The following is an 18605-nucleotide window of genomic DNA, read 5'->3' as shown; positions in this document are numbered from 1 at the left end:
TTGTGTCGTTCTAGTTAAGGTTTAGTGCCTTTGTGCTACTTACAAGACAAAAAGATTGAACCTTGTAATATTTTTGTTATACAATCATGACCTGTTGAAATCCAAAACGCTTTTTCTAATTGTGATGTGGCATGAATATTTCACCATTTTGAAAAATGTGGCATCTCATAATGAGATGAACCAACGAAGGCATTTGAGGTTAACCTCGAAAGCGTCTCTGTTGAGCAACGATTGAACAACTCGGCAAGAAAACGCTGTCAGTCATTTACCAAGTAGCTACTGCAGCGCTTCTGTGTCGGTTAATGGCGAAGCGAAGCGGTTATTTCAGGTCTTGTCGTGTGAGAACAGCAATAAACTGATGCTAATTTAATTTAGAGCAGCAGCAAAAATCTGTTGCACAGAAGCCAACTGTCACACTTTAAATTCTGTGTTGATAATAAGAAAAACCAAACGCTTAACGAGTTAATCCTCCATGTCCACTCGTGTGTGTGTGTGTGTGTGTGTGTGTGTGTGTGTGTGTGTGTGTGTGTGTGAGAAAGCGTAGCTAAGAAGCAAATAGCACGAGACCGTTGTGTTCTTCAAATATATAATCTTAGTTCAGTCATACAGATATATACATTGTATAATAAATAATATTTATAAAAACATAACATTTACGATTATAAAATAAAAAGGGAATTATTCACTTTAAAACATTTGTACAAAACTTTGGATATAGCGGGAGGAGCAGGGAGTTGGACACTGAACACACAGATAGGCCCAGGAGGGGGTGATGCTGCAGACGCTAAGCTATGTCTATACACTACTGGGTAACGTGTTTCTGTTGTTGAATATAATTGATAGGAAGCAGGTGGGACTGTCAGAACATGTGTGGAATCCTCTCAGCCTTTTTCATGGTTCTGCAGAGCCCGTCGTCCGCCGTCCGTCCCTGAATCAGTCACAGGTACGCTCACACTCACACACGCAGTTTCTGGTGGACTTTCCATAGTTCATGAGACGTTGGACGAGGTTCTGACAAGAACACATGTTGATGACTCAGCCGTAAATACAAACAGAACCCACTGAGATCAGGTCTCCACATGTGTATGTGGTCGTTTGCTTTTTACACTGGACCTGATGAATCTGTGAAGGGTTAGATACAAACATCTCCACATAATCACTTTGCTCAAAAGACCAGAATTACTATTAAACATGCTGAAGCTTGACTGGGACTGGACGTCTGATGGGAGGATTTATAGGTAAAACACAAATCTGTCAGTGGTCTGAGCAGCGTCACGTGGCGCCATTTAGCTTAAACAATGCACACGTTGCTCCCAGCTGCTGTGTGGAGCCTGCGTGCATGTACACATGTAGGGTTGTTAGTGGAATGAGCATGCTTGTTCGCACACATGCTCCCTCCTGCCTCCAGTCCCAGCCCACTGCTAATATTTCAGAAATGCTGGGCTGTAAACTCAGGCTGCAGCAAAGATCTTCCAGGCTTCACGTCCGACCGCTGCCGTGGAGTCAGCGCGACCGGCGACACCCAGGGTTTCTTCAGCTCAGTAGTTGACGGGAAAACAGGGCCTCCTGTTTTCAGTTCAGTAGTTACAAAGCGATGGTTTCCCGGGGGCCGTCGCCTTCAGTGACAGTGTAGAGGTTGGTTTAGTTTGAAGCAAAAAAAAGGGAAAGCAGCCGGAGCGGCTGTGGAAGTGAGGTGTTAGTTCGACTCGTACTGCATTAACGTCACAGGTAAAAAGTGTTACTGTACATGCCACAGGCTCTGCGTCGGCATGGAGGGGAAATAAATAAAGACGAGGGGTGGGGGGGGGGCAACTCCAGCTTCGTTCAACTTTCTGCTCTGTTGCAGGACTGCTTCTAGTGGTTCTGGTCGCTTCGGACTCGAGTGCAGGGTTCTGATTGTGCTGCTGAGTGGGTTTCTTAGTGCTGTGTGTGTGTGTGTGTGTGTGTGTGTGTGTGGGGCAGAGCAGGGCGGTCGTGCAGGAGGGGGGGGGGGGGGTCCAGCAGTCCGTGTCGGGGCACACACCCCCCCTCACTTGCACGTGTGCACGTCGTACACGCGCACGCACTCCTGGCAGCTGACGTAGCAGCACCAGTGGAAGATGCAGTGGCACTTCTCCTTGCGCATCTCGGTCCGCGTGTTGTGGCCGCGGCCGCAGCACAGCAGGTCGCAGCCCTCGATGCCGTGCGACGACACGTTGCACACGCGGTCGCGCGTGCCGAAGGAGCCCGTCTCCGAGTTGGGCTCGCAGAAGTTGGGCGAGCCCTCGTAGTAGACCAGGTCGCGCTCGGTGGGGTGCTTGAAGAAGGCGTACTTGACCCGCAGCGTCTCCACCCAGCCGCGCGACTCGCGGTGCTTCTCCACCACCATCTCGGACGCGCTGTCGTACTTGTCCTTCAGGTAGTCTCCCAGCAGGCGGAAGTCCGGCTGCGCCCACCAGCACGTCTTCACCTCGCAGCTCCCCGACAGCCCGTGGCACTTGCAGCGCAGGTGCATGTGGTCCAGGATGGTCTGAGGAGCACAGAGCACACGTTGACGTTCACCCCTTAGGAACGTCACACGCACATGCACGTGTTGGAACAAGCGCGCGGAGCAGCCTAATAACCAAATACCAGCAAGTTGACAGTGTCAGCTCACGCTCCATGCAGCTGCAGCGCACGCTGCAGACCCTAATTATGAACACGCTGCAGACACTTATTATGAACACGCTGCAGTCCCTAATTATGAATGCGCTGCAGACCCTTACGATGAACACGCTGCAGACCCTAATTATCATCATGCTGCAGACCCTTACGATGAACATGCTGCAGATTTGTGTTCAACACGCTGCAGTCCCTAATTATGAACACGCTGCAGACCTGTGTTCAACACGCTGCAGACACTTCTGCAGGCACGTCTTTCACAGCAGTAAATCCCTAGAGGCGCTAATTGTCCAGAGCTTTGAAGCTGCGTGGAGCGAGAGGTGATGTTGATGCTGAGCTGCTGTCCGGACACCAGCCTCCCTCCTAACGAAGCCAGCTGCATGTACGACCCTTTAGGGCCTGAGAGGCAAACGCGGCTTTAGCATGAAGTGTAATTAAGTAAAATATGCTGGTATTAATTTAATAACTGACTGAGTGAGCGTAGGCCGGTTACCGCCAACTTTGCAGTCAGACATTTACAGGAAACGCTGTGATGCAGACTAACAAAGCCACTAAAGACTCACAGAGGTTGCCAAGAAAAACAATATGCCAATGGCTGCAATTTATGTTTCGGTGTCGTGCAGCTGCTAAGTACAGACGCTCCGTGCTGCTGCTAATTCCCTCTGAAGTCGCTGGCTCACAGCGTGAGTGTGCCGCCGCGGGGCACGTTTCACCTCTGTGTTTTGATTTTGTTGTGCTCTAAATCACCGGCTATATTTAGCTGCAGAATTCCCTCCGCTGGGGCGGAAGGCAGGTGGGCCAAGGACGGGGCCACCGGTGGCGGGTGAGGGGGGAGACGGGCCGGTGACGTCACACGTGGGCGTGTGGTGCCAGCGCCGGCGTCCCAGAGGCCCCTGGGGCTGAACGTGAGCGTGAGAGCGCCAGGTGGGGAGCGGCGGAGGCTCTGTGGTCTCCTGCTGCTGCCGCTGCTCACATCAAAGCGCTGTCTGGTACCGTGCGGTCCCACCATTTGCCCCTCAGCCAGTGTTTTCCCCCGGCGGTGACAGCCGCCACTGATGTTTTAAGTCCTGAGCCGATTTCCCCCCGTCTTCCCGTTCAACTTGGCTCGGGCGGTTTGACTGTCAGGGAGTTTTTTAATTGGGATGCAAGGCATGAAAGGGGCGAGGCGGGCCGGGCCGGGCCGGGCCGGGCCGCTGCTGAGACGGGTAATTAACCAATCATTCAAAGTCAAGCGCTCGTTTTCAGGTGGAAACCTGAAATGTGCAAACAAGTCAAACACCAAATCCCTGCCTATCACGTGAACAATTAGTAAGATCAGCAGTAATGCTCCCTGGATCAAGCATTCTGCTACACAGTCGGGTCATTGTCTATTGTCTGCCGCGTGTTCCACACAATACGCTCATCGGATGCTCTGGGCTCGAACGCCGCGTCCCCACTCACCGTGCGTCCGGCCTCGTTGTTGTGCCGGTTCATGGCCGAGCGGGCGTCGGGCCGGTTCTCCCTGGCGTCGGCGAACTCCCGGGACACCAGCACGCCGAACTCGGCGTCCTCGCTGCAGCCGCCCCACTTCCAGCCCTCGCCGGGCGGCCCCTTGTGGTGCGAGTCGCAGCCGCACATGGTGGACGTGCCCTCGGCGCAGGAGCGCGTCACGGCGAAGGCCACGCCGGCCGAGGCGATGGCGTGCACGAACGCCGACTCCCTGGTGGCTGCGGAGCACAAGCGGGGGGTCCGTTAAACACATGAGGCCTCCGGGTGGACGTAGAAAACAAGGCGTTGCGTTCACACGTTCCACGGTGTTTCCCAGCGCGGCCGGTGACAGCGCGGCCGCGTCTCGGCGGTGACATCAGCCCATTGTGGCCGTGTCAGTGGGATCTCGGTGACCTCCTGTCATCCCTAAGGTGCGCTGCTTTGCATGTGGATAGTGTTTCAGGAATGCTGCCCCCCCCACCCGTCCCTGTCAGGAGCCTAAGGCCCTCTGGTGAAACCTAGCAGTGTGTCGGCCTGTTTCTTATTCACACTGAAGGATGAGGTTACACCCCCTTTGAAGGCAACAGCTTATTATGTAACTGGATACCATTGTTTCACAATGGCAGCACACTTGCTGTGGACCCCCCCCCCCCCCCCCCCCCACGCTGCTCACAGGTTGTGGAGGTGACCCTGATCAGCAGCTGGACTTGCCCCGGTTCACTCCTTCTGCTGTGCACAGTTGCATGACATGCGTTCTCAAATTTGTATGAACACGACCAGAGAATTTAAGCTGTGAATTAAACTATGACAAGCCAAGAATTCCTCAGTATTTTCACTGCCAAAGAAGCTTTCAATCCAATCAGACCACTTTACAAACCACAAGGTTTCCCAAAGTTTGGCTGGAGGGTTGTCATTTTTTCCCACTCTCTCAGAAACAGCGAAGGGAGGCTGAATCAGAAATAGCTTCTTGTCGGGGCTGTTTTTAGCAGTGGAGCTAATGTGATGTTACAGGAACCGGTATTTAGGCAGGAGTCTGCAGTGTTTTTTAAATGTATCCATCCTGATGAAATGATGAGTGAGTCGCCCTCGGCTCAGGTTGGGCGTCCCCGTTGGCCCTGGCAAGCCAAGCAGGCCCTCCACAACAGGGGCCTGTGAGCCCGGGGCCCCAGGAGCTCTGGCTGCTAGCCAAGCTAGCGCTGCTGCTGCTACCTGCTGGGCCCATCAATCCGCCTTTGTTTCCCTTGTGTCACACTGTATTATCTGCACAAAGGGCCCAGCGACTCGCGCCCCCACAGTCCCACTGTGCCCAGAGCTGGCATTCCCTGAGCTCCCTCCCCTGAGCTGAGATCCCATACACCACCCAGCACAGGACCTCAACCCCCCCTCTTGCCCCGCTCCCCCGACTTCCTCCAGGCATCCACCAACAGCACCGCCGTCGCCAGCGCGTAGCTAACGTGGCGGTTGGTAGCTCCAGCATTCCCATTCATCATTCCCAAAGTGGCACGCTCACTCCTTCCTTCCTTCCTTCCTTCCTTCCTTCCTCCCTCGTTTCCTTCCTCCTTTTCCCACCTGCCTTGTCTTCCCTGTCCCACAGTGCTGGGTTAGGCGAGATCCCCTTTCAGCCTGTTTTCATGACAGAGTCAAAAGGGCGTGTGAATGGGGCGTCCGTGGGAGCTGGACTGTGTGAGGCGCGCACTGGTCTTCATGCACAGTAGGGGTTGAGCGGAGCCCCCCGGCCCTTTTCTATTGCCTGTAATCTCATTTGGCCTCCTCTCTCCCCTTTATTTGACCGGGGAGCTTGGCCTGCTGGCGCTGCCCGTTCCTGCCCACATTCATTCCCCTCTGACACACACAGGCTAATTCATTTCTAATGAGCGGCCTCGCTCGCCACAAAACCAACTCAGACCAGGACACCTGTGCCTCCGCTGCTTCAGCGCCGCTACGTGAAGCGTCTCCACCACAGTCTGGAGGTCGAGGCAGATGGAGGTTTGCATGTGTCGGCGCTTGTGTGCGTGCTCACCTCTCAGCGCGGCCAGGAAAGGTGTATATTATTGTAATTGCCCTAGTCCGTCATCTGTCAGAAGCCTCAGGCGCGTGTTTTACTGGTAGTTGTTGCTGTGTGAGTAAACCCACCTTTATCCAGGACGGGGCCAAAGATGGCCAGGCTGTCCTTGATGGTGGTGCAGTTCCAGCGCCGGCCCCTGAACTGGTGCTGGCACTCCTGGATCCCCAGCTTGACGCCCTCGGCCACGCTGGGCATGATCTCGATGTAGTTGCGGCAGAAGCGCAGCTGCTTCGGCACCAGGCCGGGGATGGAGCCGCACAGGATGGGTTGGGAGCCCAGAGACGAGTACTGCTGCCCGAGGGCCAGGGACCTGCAACACGCACACACAAGCGCTTTAAAGAATGTGGGAAGTCACACACAAACCCCAGCGTCTGCGCTGAGAGGAGGCGAGAGCTGCTAAGCTCAGGTTTAACCGTGACAATGCAGCGATTCATGCTCCGCTGTTTTATTGACTCATCTGCTTCACCGACTTTATACCAAGAGCTCCTGCTTATTCTGTTTCTCATCCAGAGGTGGAGGCCAATGCGACCACTTCAGGGCGAGGATACAAGCTATTAGTAGCAGCCTGTCCTCTTGTTAGCATACACAGATCAGCTGATCTGCCAGATAAGGCGCACGAAGGAAAAGCCCCCTCCAACAAGATGAAATGTCTGAAAACACCTGCGTTGAGTTTCAACCGTGACGGTGCTGCCTCACCGTGAGGCTCGTGTGCCTGAACGGGGATTAATTGCCCCAACAAAGCGGCAGAGATCGGCCTGCGATGCCAGAAACCATTATAGATTCATTCAGGTCATTAATTTTAATTGCTTTTTATTTCTTTCGAAATAAGCGAGCGAGAGAATCGTTTGCCACGGCCGAGTTTTAACACGTTTTTTGTGAGGACAAGCTCAAACAACACTACAGTTTCATCCAGAAGCTCCTGCAGCAACTGTAGTCTGTCAGAGTCACACACACACACACGCACACACACACACACACACAGTGACAGGACTGTGAAGATGCTCTGCGTGCGGGTGGATGAGGCGCTGACCTCTCCTCCCTCCTGAGCCCAGAGGTCACTGCTGACGTTCTAATTCCAGCGTCAACCTGTCCACGCAGCGGAAGCAGCATTAGCTCATACGCCATCTTTGACTTCACGTGTTGCTGACTTCACTTCGTCCGGTGACTGAGTGACTAAGGACCTTAATTACATCGTCTGCCAACCCTGTTACTTCCCATTAATCTCTCCGTCGTGGGACGGACCGCCGTGATTGATGTCCACACGCTGCCCGACGTCATCATCCGCCTGTTACCTGCATTCAGGCCCCTGTCCCTCATATCTATTCAGACACACTGATCTGTGATGGAATCGCTGGCAAAGCCAAATCTGTGGCCCATCGTCTTGGTACCCAGAGGATGCGCCGCGCATGCTCTGCGTGGAGGGACGGGATGAAAGGCCCTTCTTGGCGAGGTGCTAATGAGTCGTCACCCTCGGGGGACGAGGCGTGTCCTGAAACAGACGCACATGCAGACGCATGCGTGTCGACCACATGTGTGCCATGCTCGCCCGCTTCCCAGAAGCCACGAGCGGCGTGTCTGGACCCAGTGAGGGCGCAGCGGGCCCTGCGCCGAGGCGGAGCTCCGGGGGAATCCGCCACGGGGCCCGGCGCTCGGGGAGCACGCCCAGGCAGGTCCACGGGGCCTCTGGGGCCTCTGGGGCCTCTGGGGCCCCGGGCCCCTGCAGCCTGGATGGGGGTTTTCTCTGTGTGAAGCTGTGATGGGCTGCTGGCAGCCACAGACACCAGAGAAGCTGGGCCCACGTGACTCCGGCTCTGTGACGGTCCGTCTGCTGCCGGGGCGGCTCGGAACCGCTTACTGCATCGCACGAATAGCGCTGCTGCATCTTGTTTGCGTTTAGCCTCTGAGCAAACCCAGACTGAGTCACAAATGTGCTGCAGCTGTTGCGGTGGGAGGTCCACGGCGGCGCGGCTGCGTGTCTGCAGGCGCCCGCGTACCTGTTGAGCCTCTTTTCATCTAATGGCCGGTTTGAAGGTCATGATCAGGGCTGGCGAGTGGGTGTCAGCGAGCAGGTGTGCTCATCGGGGGTCCGGCCTGTTTGGATCAGGAGCCTGCGTGGGATTGGACTCAGCAGAGACCTGATAAACACATTTAGCCTTGCTCTTAAATATGACATTAATATTATAGGACTTCATTGGTAGCTGCTTTAATTTTGATGAAATGCTACTGTTTCCCCACAGTAATTATTGGCCATAGGTGCCAGTCATTCTTAGCTCTGTCTGAACAAGTAAACTTATTTTATAAAGAGAAGTGAATAGTGTTAGCTTATGCTGAGTTTGCGCCCGAGGTGCTGGGTCCTAAGTGGCTTCTGTCACTCCTTGGGTGAGATCCGGGCTCCTGTGGAGCCCTCTGCAGTAACAGGCAGCGCAAACACTGTTTGCATTAAACTCTAATCTACCTCTAATTTACCTCTGTATGTTGACGCTGCAGCTCAACTTGTCAGATTTGCCCGGAGGGCGTCGTTGCTAAATGAGGCCCTAGCAGAGACGTGCACCGAAAACATCTCCTCCTTAAATCCCACAACGGGGTCCGCAGAGACGTAAAGACACTCGAAAGAGAGTAAGTGGGCCAAGGAAAGTTAGGCTCTGCCGAGGATGGGACTTTTCCTGGTGGGGGCTGGAATGCGAAGCTGCCGTCTGCGTTCTGTTGTCTTCCCTTCTTCTTTGGCACACTTTTGATTTGTAGTCCAACAGCTCCTGGCTGATCAGATAAAAAATGACAGGACCCTTGAAAAATGTTCCAACCTGTTCTTTCCTCCTGCCTCCTGTGCCCCCCCCTCTCCCCACGGTAGCAGGGAGCGGGAAGCGGCACAGCGTAAACTTGTGAACCTGCAGCAGCAGCAACAGCAGCGGCGGCGGCGCAGGAGGAGACGAGGCTCCGGCAGAGGAAGCTGCTGTCAGTCTGTCTTCTGTGGGGGACACAGGTCCAGATGTGGGGGACACAGGTCCAGATGTGGGGGACACAGGTCCAGATGTGGGGGACACAGGTCCAGATGTGGGGGACACAGGTTCAGATACTGGGGACACAGGTCCAGATGTGGGGGACACAGGTCTAGATGTGGGGGACACAGGTCCAGATGTGGGGGACACAGGTCCAGATGTGGGAAACACAGGTCCAGATGTGGGGGACACAGGTCTAGATGTGGGGGACACAGGTTCAGATACGGGGGACACAGGTTCAGATACGGGGGACACAGGTCTAGATGTGGGGGACACAGGTTCAGATACTGGGGACACAGGTCCAGATGTGGGGGACACAGGTCCAGATGTGGGGGACACAGGTCCAGATGTGGGGGGCACAGGTTCAGATACGGGGGACACAGGTCCAGATGTGGGGGACACCAGATGTGGGGGACACAGGTTCAGATGTGGGGGGACACAGGTCCAGATGTGGGGGACACAGGTTCAGATACGGGGGACACAGGTCCAGATGTGGGGGACACCAGATACGGGGGACACAGGTTCAGATGTGGGGGGACACAGGTCCAGATGTGGGGGACACAGGTCCAGATGTGGGGGACACAGGTTCAGATGTGGGGGGACACAGGTCCAGATGTGGGGGACACAGGTTCAGATACGGGGGACACAGGTCCAGATGTGGGGGACACAGGTTCAGATACGGGGGACACAGGTCCAGATGTGGGGGACACCAGATACGGGGGACACAGGTCCAGATGTTGTCTGGAACGCACGGACCCTGTTTAAGTGAGAGTCTAGGTGAAGTGAGCGAATGAAGGAGCACTTTGTTTTCTTCATTAGCAGCAGCTCCTCATGCAACGGACCAGCTGGAGTCTGTGTTTGTGGATTCTCATTCACAGTCTAAGTGTGAGACGTGTCTTACTGCATCCGTTGAGTGACGGTCATCGCTTCCTCTCCTGATCAACACATCGTCTCCATGGAGAAATGGCTTTCTGCTGGTAATGAAGCTCACACAAGCCGAGCCGAGCAGATCGGCCGGCTAATAAAGACATAAACATCATGTGTGTCCCAACCGTCCCTTCGCCCCTGGCTGTTTCCTCTCTCCCTGTGAGGAACTGCCCCGGCCTGTGTTTTAGTGCCACTAATAGCCGTGCGCTGGGGGACTTTGTCATTTCCTACAGGAACGCAGCGCATGTGCTTTGATGATGGCTGCAGAAAGGACTCGCCCTCACAGCTCTCACACGCCTCTCTCCTTTGAAGCTCCCACCGAGCGCTCTGGACCCACAGCGTCGCCGGGCCGGGACGGGCCTCCGCGCTGTCTCGCCGCATGCTCGGCGCTCAAATGCATATTTCCCTTCGCTCCGCATGGAGGCGTGACCTTTGACCCCGGCCCAGTTGCGTCTGTCCTCGTGAAGGACATTCTTCTGCTCACAATAATACACGCACATCCTTGATCTTTTGACACAAGACGTCCAGCGGAGGGTTTTCCTGCAGAATCATTTAAGTGATGCCTTCGCCAGCGGTGGGGTTGTGGGGTGGAAGATTGGATTGAGGGCCGAAGGTGGGGGGGGGGGGTCAGATAATGACATTCCTGAGACCTGGAGATGGACTCTGGAACCCGTTTAAGCCGCTCAGGTTGAACTGGGACCTCAGTAACTTAGATACGTTTGGATGAGGGATGAGTGAGCTGAGTTTCTATCGATAGATTTGTTCTGATGATACAGTGGCTTCTTTTTGCAGCCCACGGCGAGGATCTGATCCGTGATCTGGCCTCTGTCATCAGGCACGTTTTTAACGAAGCTCGGTGCCAACGAGTGCTCAGTGTGTCGTGCTCCCGGTGCAGCTTTAGCAGCGATAACAGAGGATTAGGGGAGAGCGCGGCGCTGCATGTGAGCGAGTGTGATATGAGGGCGTTAAAGCGAGTCACGGAGGTAATTTCCTGTTGAAAGTGATCGCCAGCGCGTTGCTGCTGATGATGCGGCTCAGGCTGCGCTGAGGAGGGCTGATGGGTTGAGACTCACGGGCTTAAAACAGTCCCAGACGTGACTCCTGTTAATGACTCAGGCTGTGGAGAGCAGCACGTTGTGTCGCAATCGTCCACTTCCTTATTTTTAGGTTCAGCTTCACGGTTAAACAGATTTGGAGGTGAGGTCTAAAGGCTGAGACTCTGAGGGGCCTCTGTTTGAATTCTCTCAGACGGCTGTTTCGCCAGCATTCTTGCATTTTACTGCAGACCCACCTCGCTCGCTCGCTCCCTGCTGCACCTCGTCTTCTGTCATGCATATGTGCATCTCACCCGAGTTATTTATGCCCCGCTTTGTTTTCAACACCCCGTCTTGTTAAAAGCAAGGCTGCCAGGCATAAAGCAGCCAGAGCGCCTCTTCCCTCCAACCTGTCCCACCTCAGCTGAAGAATTTACGGCCCAGTCATCGCCCCTGAGACACGAGGCGAGGAGCCGTCCCGGGCTGAAACCGGCTCCCTCTCGTTTGACGCCGCAGCTCGCTCCGTCTCCTGTGGACGCCGCTCACCGCGGGGGGTCGGAGCCCGGGCCCGAGCCCGGCTCCTCAGCACCTGCCCGCTCACCTGGAGCCACGGCTCCGCTTTGCATCCTCCCAGCGCCTGCGTGCAGATTTCTACCCAAAGCAGAGGTGCCGCATTGTTCGGGCTTGAACATTACACCGGTGTCACGTTAGCGCCTTGAACTGAACAGCTGCAGGTAGTTCACGGTGCAGCATCCCAGACTCATTGTCGCTGTTGTCTGGTGCTTTGACAGAAGCCAGCAGCGAGTGTAAAGTCCTCTTTGCCATTAACACTTCAGCCCTGTGGCCTGGGAGCTTGGCAGCTGCCTGCTCTGTAAATGAAACCAGAAGATGCTCGCGGTTTGGACAGCGCCGCGGTGGGACCACATGCTAGTTAGGCCACTAAAAGTGCAATAGCTCTGACAAGTATTGTGTCCCGGGCCAAAGGAGCTTTGTCATACGCCTACGTGGATATCTCCAAAATAGAAGCTTTATGTTACAAAAGGAGACCAGGAGCAATGAGGTCAGCTGCATGTAGCTGAATTTGTAATGAGATAAACCTCTAAATTTCAGTTGCTGGTGCCAAAAGCGATCTGGTTTAATTTAACAAAGAACACAACCCTGCGGCACCTAAACATATTGTGTGCTGACAAATCCGAAGAGGAGGGGGTGAATTGTGGTACAATTGAAAAGCGAAATGATACGCTGAAGTGTTTTAAAAAAATGGATTGATTTAAATACAACTGAAACCCCATGACAGACTGGAAATTAGTTCTAGTTTTAATCATTTGTAGGATCCCTGCAACTTCTTCAGTGGCGAGACATTATGTTGAATACAGAAACAAAACAAAAAAAATGCTGCCGGCCTCAACGCGCGCACACCAGCAAACAAACAATGACACCTAATCCTGAAGCAGCAGTCAAATCACATGTTTATATTTCACTAAGAAATGGATTTTGGTTCAGAGGAAGGAGCTTTTTGGAGGCTTTGCTGAGTTTCAGGAGCAACACCAGCGTCGTTGTTTCACTTGAGTAACAGCCACAACTTATGTAATATTGAATGATCTTTCTGACTTACGCTGTCGTGTAGAAAGTCGCTACGGTGCCGCTGGCGACCGGATCACGCGCTCCCTCCTACATTCATCGATTGTTACATGGCTAACGCAACTAAAGCAATCAGCGTCTTTACATCACAACAGGCTCCAACGTGATCGATGCACCCGAGTGTGGAGGGGGAAAGAACGGCGAGCCTTTTCCATTACACGCGAATTTGAGGTTAAAATTCTTTGGACCGGGCCGGACGGCATTTTTCCACGCAGTCAACTGAAAGAGCGCAGAAATGATCTTTTGACCAAAATCTCTCTCTCTCTCTCTCATTCTCTTTATGCAGCAGCTGAGGGTCTGATGCTGAAACTGTGGATTTCTACTCACCACCAGATGGGATAGCCTCCAAGCACCCGTGAGCTGGACAAGCACACACACATCAAATATCCAATCAGGTACAAATCCATGAGGTAAGTGTGAGAGGGCAGACAAATCAATACATAGGACTTCCAGTAGGCAAAGACGAGTGAAGAGTTTCCAGGAAGAGAGGCTTTAGGGCTGCTTGATTGTTGAATGAGGGGAAAATTAAAATTACATTGAAAAAAAAATCTTACTCCTGTTTCCCCCCTTCTTTGAGTCGGGCCAGGAAAGTGTGTCTGTCTCCTAGTAGTTAAGAGAATAAGTGTCTCTTACACACATGCACACACGCTCCTACCCGTCCTCTCCTTCCCTCCCTCTCTCTGAGGTTCTTCCCTAAGGTAGATATCTTTTTCTCTCTCTCTCTACTTTTTTCTCCCTCAGGATGCCTCATCCACAGGCCCAATATTAACGGGGGGGTGAGAGAGCGAGCGAGAGAGAGAGAGACAGAGAGACGCATGGGGGGGTGAGGTTTGGAGATGTCAGCTGGCAAGCCAATCACAGAAGATGGCCTTAGGTTACGAAAAAAAATTATTATTCGTTCCCATCTGTCAATCACACGCCACCCCCTGGTAATGTGGAAAAGAAAGAGCGAAGGGAGGGGGGGGGGGGAGGGACACATGAAAAGGTAGAGTTGTTACTCAACTCGCTTCATCCTGGATCAGGGGAGAATCCCCAGCGTGGCTGCAGGTACTGTGGGTGGCGGTCCGCGGGCCGGACGGGCCCGGCGCCGCCGTGACGCCGCCCACGCACACGCTTTACACTGAATTCCCTAAATTGTTGTCCGCCCGCCCCAACAGCGACAGACGTAAAAGACACCGTAAAGCCGTAAAGCGGCTGCAGCCACATTGTCTTTCTGAGCAGCGAGCGATGGACTCTTCTGCTTCTGATTCACCTACAAACAGCCCAGATCAAACAGGCGGCGATAAGGATCTTATCAGCGCGTCGTCGCAGGAAGGACGGAGGACGAGCAGCTCCCGTTTGATCCCATGGACGACCTGGAGCTCCAGTGTTTTTAATTGCCTCACTGTCCAAAGCCATGACGACGTCGTTGTTACAAACACGGTTCTGACAGGTGCTGCTCGGCCTCCAGACCGGAGCCTCGCTCCGACCCGCTCCGACCCGCTCACGGCTCCGGGCCGCGGGTGACCTCGCGGGGCTGGAGGGTCGCCCAGCAGGGGGTCCGAGCGCCTCCGCAGGAGGAGCCAGCGTCCAGAGTCTGGAGGTCCCCTCCCGTGTTCTCATTCTCCACAACAAAGAGGACGGGAAAACGGGCCGTGAGCGAGCAGCACTCGACCCACCGCCCCGTCTGAAAGGACGGAGCCTCCAAACGTGACAGTAATTGATAGATGTGGCCGTGCGCTTGTATGAGGCCTGCTGTTTTGCCAGTTGTGGGGAGTCTCCACATTCTACCAATGGCGATGACACGCAGTATGTCATGGTGGTGCTGACAATTACAGCGGCCTGTTTCCAATCGCAAACATTGCTGTGCGTTACGGCATCGGCAAAAATGTGCTGGTCTCAGCGCTGGGATTTGGACCGCGCGTGTTCTGCTGCGGCGGCGGCGGCGGCGGCGGCGGCGGCGGCGGCGGCGGCAGAGCCAGGAGCGGATGAGCGCTAATTTACGAGGCCGATCGGTCGGAGCGTTGGAAGCACGTGTTCCAGGTGGAGGCGGCCGGTCCTGAGCCGCTGCATGTGTTGGGAGAGGCCTCGCTGTGCGTGCGAGCATCAGTAGGTACGCGGGGGGAGGGGGGGGGGGCACAGCGGTCCCCTACCGGGCCCGTTTCTACGGTGACCTGAGAAAGGCCGTAACCAGGTCCGGCTCTTTCTCAGCCTAATCAGCGCATTACCACAAAGAAGGACATGTGTCCCCCCCCCGCCTCCCCCGCCTCCCCACTCAATCCGACCGGCATGGCTGGACACAGGCAGCCAATAAAACCAGGATTAGGAGGGTATCTACACACACTGGGCTGTAGCAAAAAAGTTTCTGAACACGCCCAATCCCGCCCCGCTCCCTCCAGCCTCCTTTCATCGTTCTTCTGGGGCTCATTCCTTCCATCTTTAGCTTCATTTCACAGGCGCCCGTGTTTATATCCGTCCTCCGCCGCGTCCTTTCACAGCCCTCACGCCGTAAGCTCTTCACACAATGTGGCGTCCAGGAATTACTCATTTTGTTGGAGCAGATCGGCTGCTGACCCCCCCCCCCCCATGAAATTTCACATGATTTCATGTGAAATCACACCGTCCTCCAGAAAAGCGTCCCCTTCACTTCCTCACAAACACATTTGCCTTTGATTCCATCTGAGGATCTGGCGGATGAACGGACACCTGACGCTAATAAGGTGATGGCGAATGCGCCGCCCGCCGCCTTCTCACCGTCACCGTCCGTCCAGAGGCATTTGGTCGCGATGCGTTCGATGCCCTGCTGACGTGTCCTGGAAATGGGAGCGTTAGGGATAATATCGCTGCCTTTGTGAGCGCTTCTAAAGACGGGGCACAGACAACAAGAACTCTTCCCCCAAATAAACCTTTTTCATTAGAGCAGCAAACACTGTGTTTGTGTGCTCAGAAAGGTCCCACAGGGAAGAGCCTGAACCCGAGCTCTTCAGCCGGACACTGAGGCGGCCTAATTAAAGGCCACTTAAGCCCCACAATGTGCTGCGGTGCAGGTTGGAGTCGGTGGGGGTCCCGGCGGGAGCGACAGGATTCATGGCACTCGTAAACAAGGGAGCCCGGACGGTGGGACAGAGGAGGGCTACGTGCCAGAGACTTTGTTCACACAAGATGAAGAGTCAACAGCCTTCCCATCCCTCACCCCCTCAGCCTTCCCCCCTAATAAGCACCTTCTTCAGAGGGGCTCGAGCACAATGCCGTCCCACTCCCCTCCTCTTGCTCTCAATCACTGTTGGGACAATGAGGGGAACCCTGCGCCCCACCGCCGCCTCCCCTCTGCCCCTCCCCGACCCCCAAACAGACACTTCTTTTATTGAAATTCTTTGGTGTTCTAATCCTCAGCTTCCTCCAGGGCCAATAATGGACTCCCTGCGTCAGCCTTTTCCAGCGAGGCTATCGCGCAACCCTGCCTGGGTCACAAGTCCACCGCCCCAGAAAACGGGCCGGCGGTGTCATTCCCAGCACATCCAGCTGGTCCACAGGCCGTTCACCCCGGAGCCACTGACCTTAGGAAAACCTGTCCTGTGTTTTACAATAAACACCTCTTATAGCAGGTTTCATTCAGTCAGAGCTGATGATGGAGGATTATATTAGGAATGTTTTTTTTTTTCTTTCTTGAGTTGTCGTCATTGTTGAATTTGAGTCCTTTTTCTGGTTTCACTTCATGTGAAACTTTTTCTTTTCGTGGAGCAGACAATGTGAAAGATAATCAGATATTTGAATTTGAAGCCCTTTATTGCAGCTTTAATAAAAAAGCTGCGTGGCTACTTATTAGGTTGCGTCCGCTTCAGCGGAGTGAAGCATCAAAACACAGTTGCATCCTGAATGTCACTAGAATCGCATGATGCTGTTGAATTACAGCCGCTTCATTTTGGAGGATGAAGTCTGTACTGCAGTGTTGTGCTCTGTTAGCATCGCTGCAGGTGTATCGCAGACACATTCTGATCCAAAGTGTGCAAATAGCGACATCTGCTGGTGGCTCACGATAACAAGTCTGAGCTTTTCAGAATTCGATCAGTTGAACGTGTAAATAAATGTTCAAAGGATGAAAAACACTTTTGTGCAGGTAGATGTCAGTTGATCCAATCGTAGACTAAGCTGAGTGGCCTTTAAATGTCAGCTGTGCTATTCCCGTGTTGCCGGCCCCACATCCAAAGCCGTCAGCTGATGCCAAAACAACACGCATCCCATCATTAAGTGTTACTAACAGACTCCCATTGTGTCCTGTGGGCTTGAAATCTAAACAGAGGATCGAGTTAAAAACCCTGTGGGCGAAGAAACCAACACATTTGGGAAAATCTGTAAGAGCAACTTTATTCTATTACTTTGAATAATGTGGCTTCCTAAACCGTCAATGCAGGTTTGTTTAAGCAGCAGCACAGTAAGTTTGGGCCAGCGACCCGCTGGAGACGTCTGCAGGAGTCCGGCGGTGGCGGTGGACGCAGGTGGGCGTCATCACTCACTCTCCTCCCGAGCTCCGGCCATTGTTCCACTGCCAGCGATGAGCTCACAGCACCGTCAGCTCTGGTTCGCCGCTGAACAGGGCTCTAGGTTTACACGGCGAGCACAGCTCCAGCACCCGGGGCTCTGAACACCAGAGAGAGTCGGCCCGGCCCGTTTGATGCCTCTCATCACAGAGCAACCCTTAGAAAGTGTGGGTGTCACGTATCACGGCCTGCAACTCCAACAGTTGACCCCTCGTGCTTCAGGCTACTGGGCCTAAATTAGAATTAGGGCTCATCCTGGGATCTAGAACATGACACTGTTGATCTTTGTATTTGGGACCAAAGTCATTTTTTCACCGCCTCCAGCGAGGTACTCGTTCTACAGATGCAGTCAAAGGCCTGAAACTGGTCTGTCACAGCCTTGGACTCAAGCGGCCTTTTGGTCACTTAGTTTAGTGAACGTGAATAAGATTTGGACACCTGAGACACTGCAACCTTATCTCAGCAGTCGCACAACTGTTAGAGCCAGTTTATTTTAGGCTCCAGCGTTCGTGAAGCTCGTCTTCCAGCTGACTGAACCTCACTTTGGTTAAAACTGAGATATTTCAGCTAATATTGGCTGTGTTGTCATGGAGAAAAGAACCATTCACGGTATAAGAGGACATGTTCTGCTGATTCTGATGATATCAGGACTTTTGCTCTGGTCAACGATAGGTTTGCAATCTCAGTTGTGCAACACAAAAATGTTACAACACTGCTCTGAAGTAATGTGAACTTCGTGGGTCTGCTCGTTAACATTAGAGGAGTCATTCTAGTGTGTGACATTAGAATCTGTTTGTAAATGAGACACCACATGAGGAAAAACTTCCCTCCAGTACAGCTCCAACACATCATATACAACCAGAGCTGCTCTATTTGAACACCCTGGGATGCACAGCTGTACTTTATAAGGAGCCCAGTGGAAAAAGACTGTGACTTTATATGTGAGATATTCGCTTCCACATGTATGAAAGAGTTAAAAGTTAAAAAATTTTGCAACACCAAAAAAAAAACATAATGTCACATAATGTTGTAAAAATGAAATTAAACAGAAAAAAATAGAAGATATATATCAAATTAGTCTAAAAACAAAAAATGTCTAAACATTGTTTCAACAAACACGTCCTGAATTAAAAAAATATTTTATTTATCTATCGTTATCACAACCTTTCAATATTCAGGTTGTCAAACACATGCAGCGTCGATCATTGGCGTTTCTGTTAACCCCGCCCCGTTGTGTAACGTCAAGAGTGGGCGTGACCCCGGTGCTGACAACCCATTGGACGGTGATAGGTTAGCCGAGGCCACGTGACGCCAGCCA

At 53.4% G+C, this 18605-nt stretch overlaps 1 protein-coding gene across 1 annotated transcript; it reads right to left on the bottom strand.

Moving 5' to 3' along the window:
- Positions 1-537: 537 nt before the first annotated feature.
- Positions 538-13545, bottom strand: wnt3 (wingless-type MMTV integration site family, member 3). The gene is made up of 4 exons (XM_029135527.3): positions 13098-13545; positions 6241-6482; positions 4081-4346; positions 538-2509 (listed from the first exon to the last, which is right to left on the bottom strand). Exons 1-4 carry the CDS (start codon positions 13175-13177, stop codon positions 2030-2032), a joined length of 1068 nt encoding a protein of 355 aa, XP_028991360.1. The 5' UTR covers positions 13178-13545; the 3' UTR covers positions 538-2029.
- Positions 13546-18605: the final 5060 nt, after the last annotated feature.

Source organism: Betta splendens, chromosome 19 (assembly GCF_900634795.4).
Source record: "Betta splendens chromosome 19, fBetSpl5.4, whole genome shotgun sequence".
Lineage (NCBI taxonomy): Eukaryota > Metazoa > Chordata > Actinopteri > Anabantiformes > Osphronemidae > Betta > Betta splendens.
Note: the sequence above shows the minus strand (reverse complement) of the source record. Positions and strands in the feature narration are given on the sequence as shown.

Coding starts and splice junctions, on each gene's coding strand:
- wnt3 (XM_029135527.3), bottom strand. CDS start 13,177: ATGGATTTGTACCTGATTGGATATTTGATGTGTGTGTGCTTGTCCAGC. Junction 4,347..6,240: donor TGGCCCCGTCCTGGATAAAG/GTGGGTTTACTC, acceptor TGTGCTCCGCAG/CCACCAGGGAGTCGGCGTTC. Junction 2,510..4,080: donor ACAACGAGGCCGGACGCACG/GTGAGTGGGGAC, acceptor TGTGCTCCTCAG/ACCATCCTGGACCACATGCA.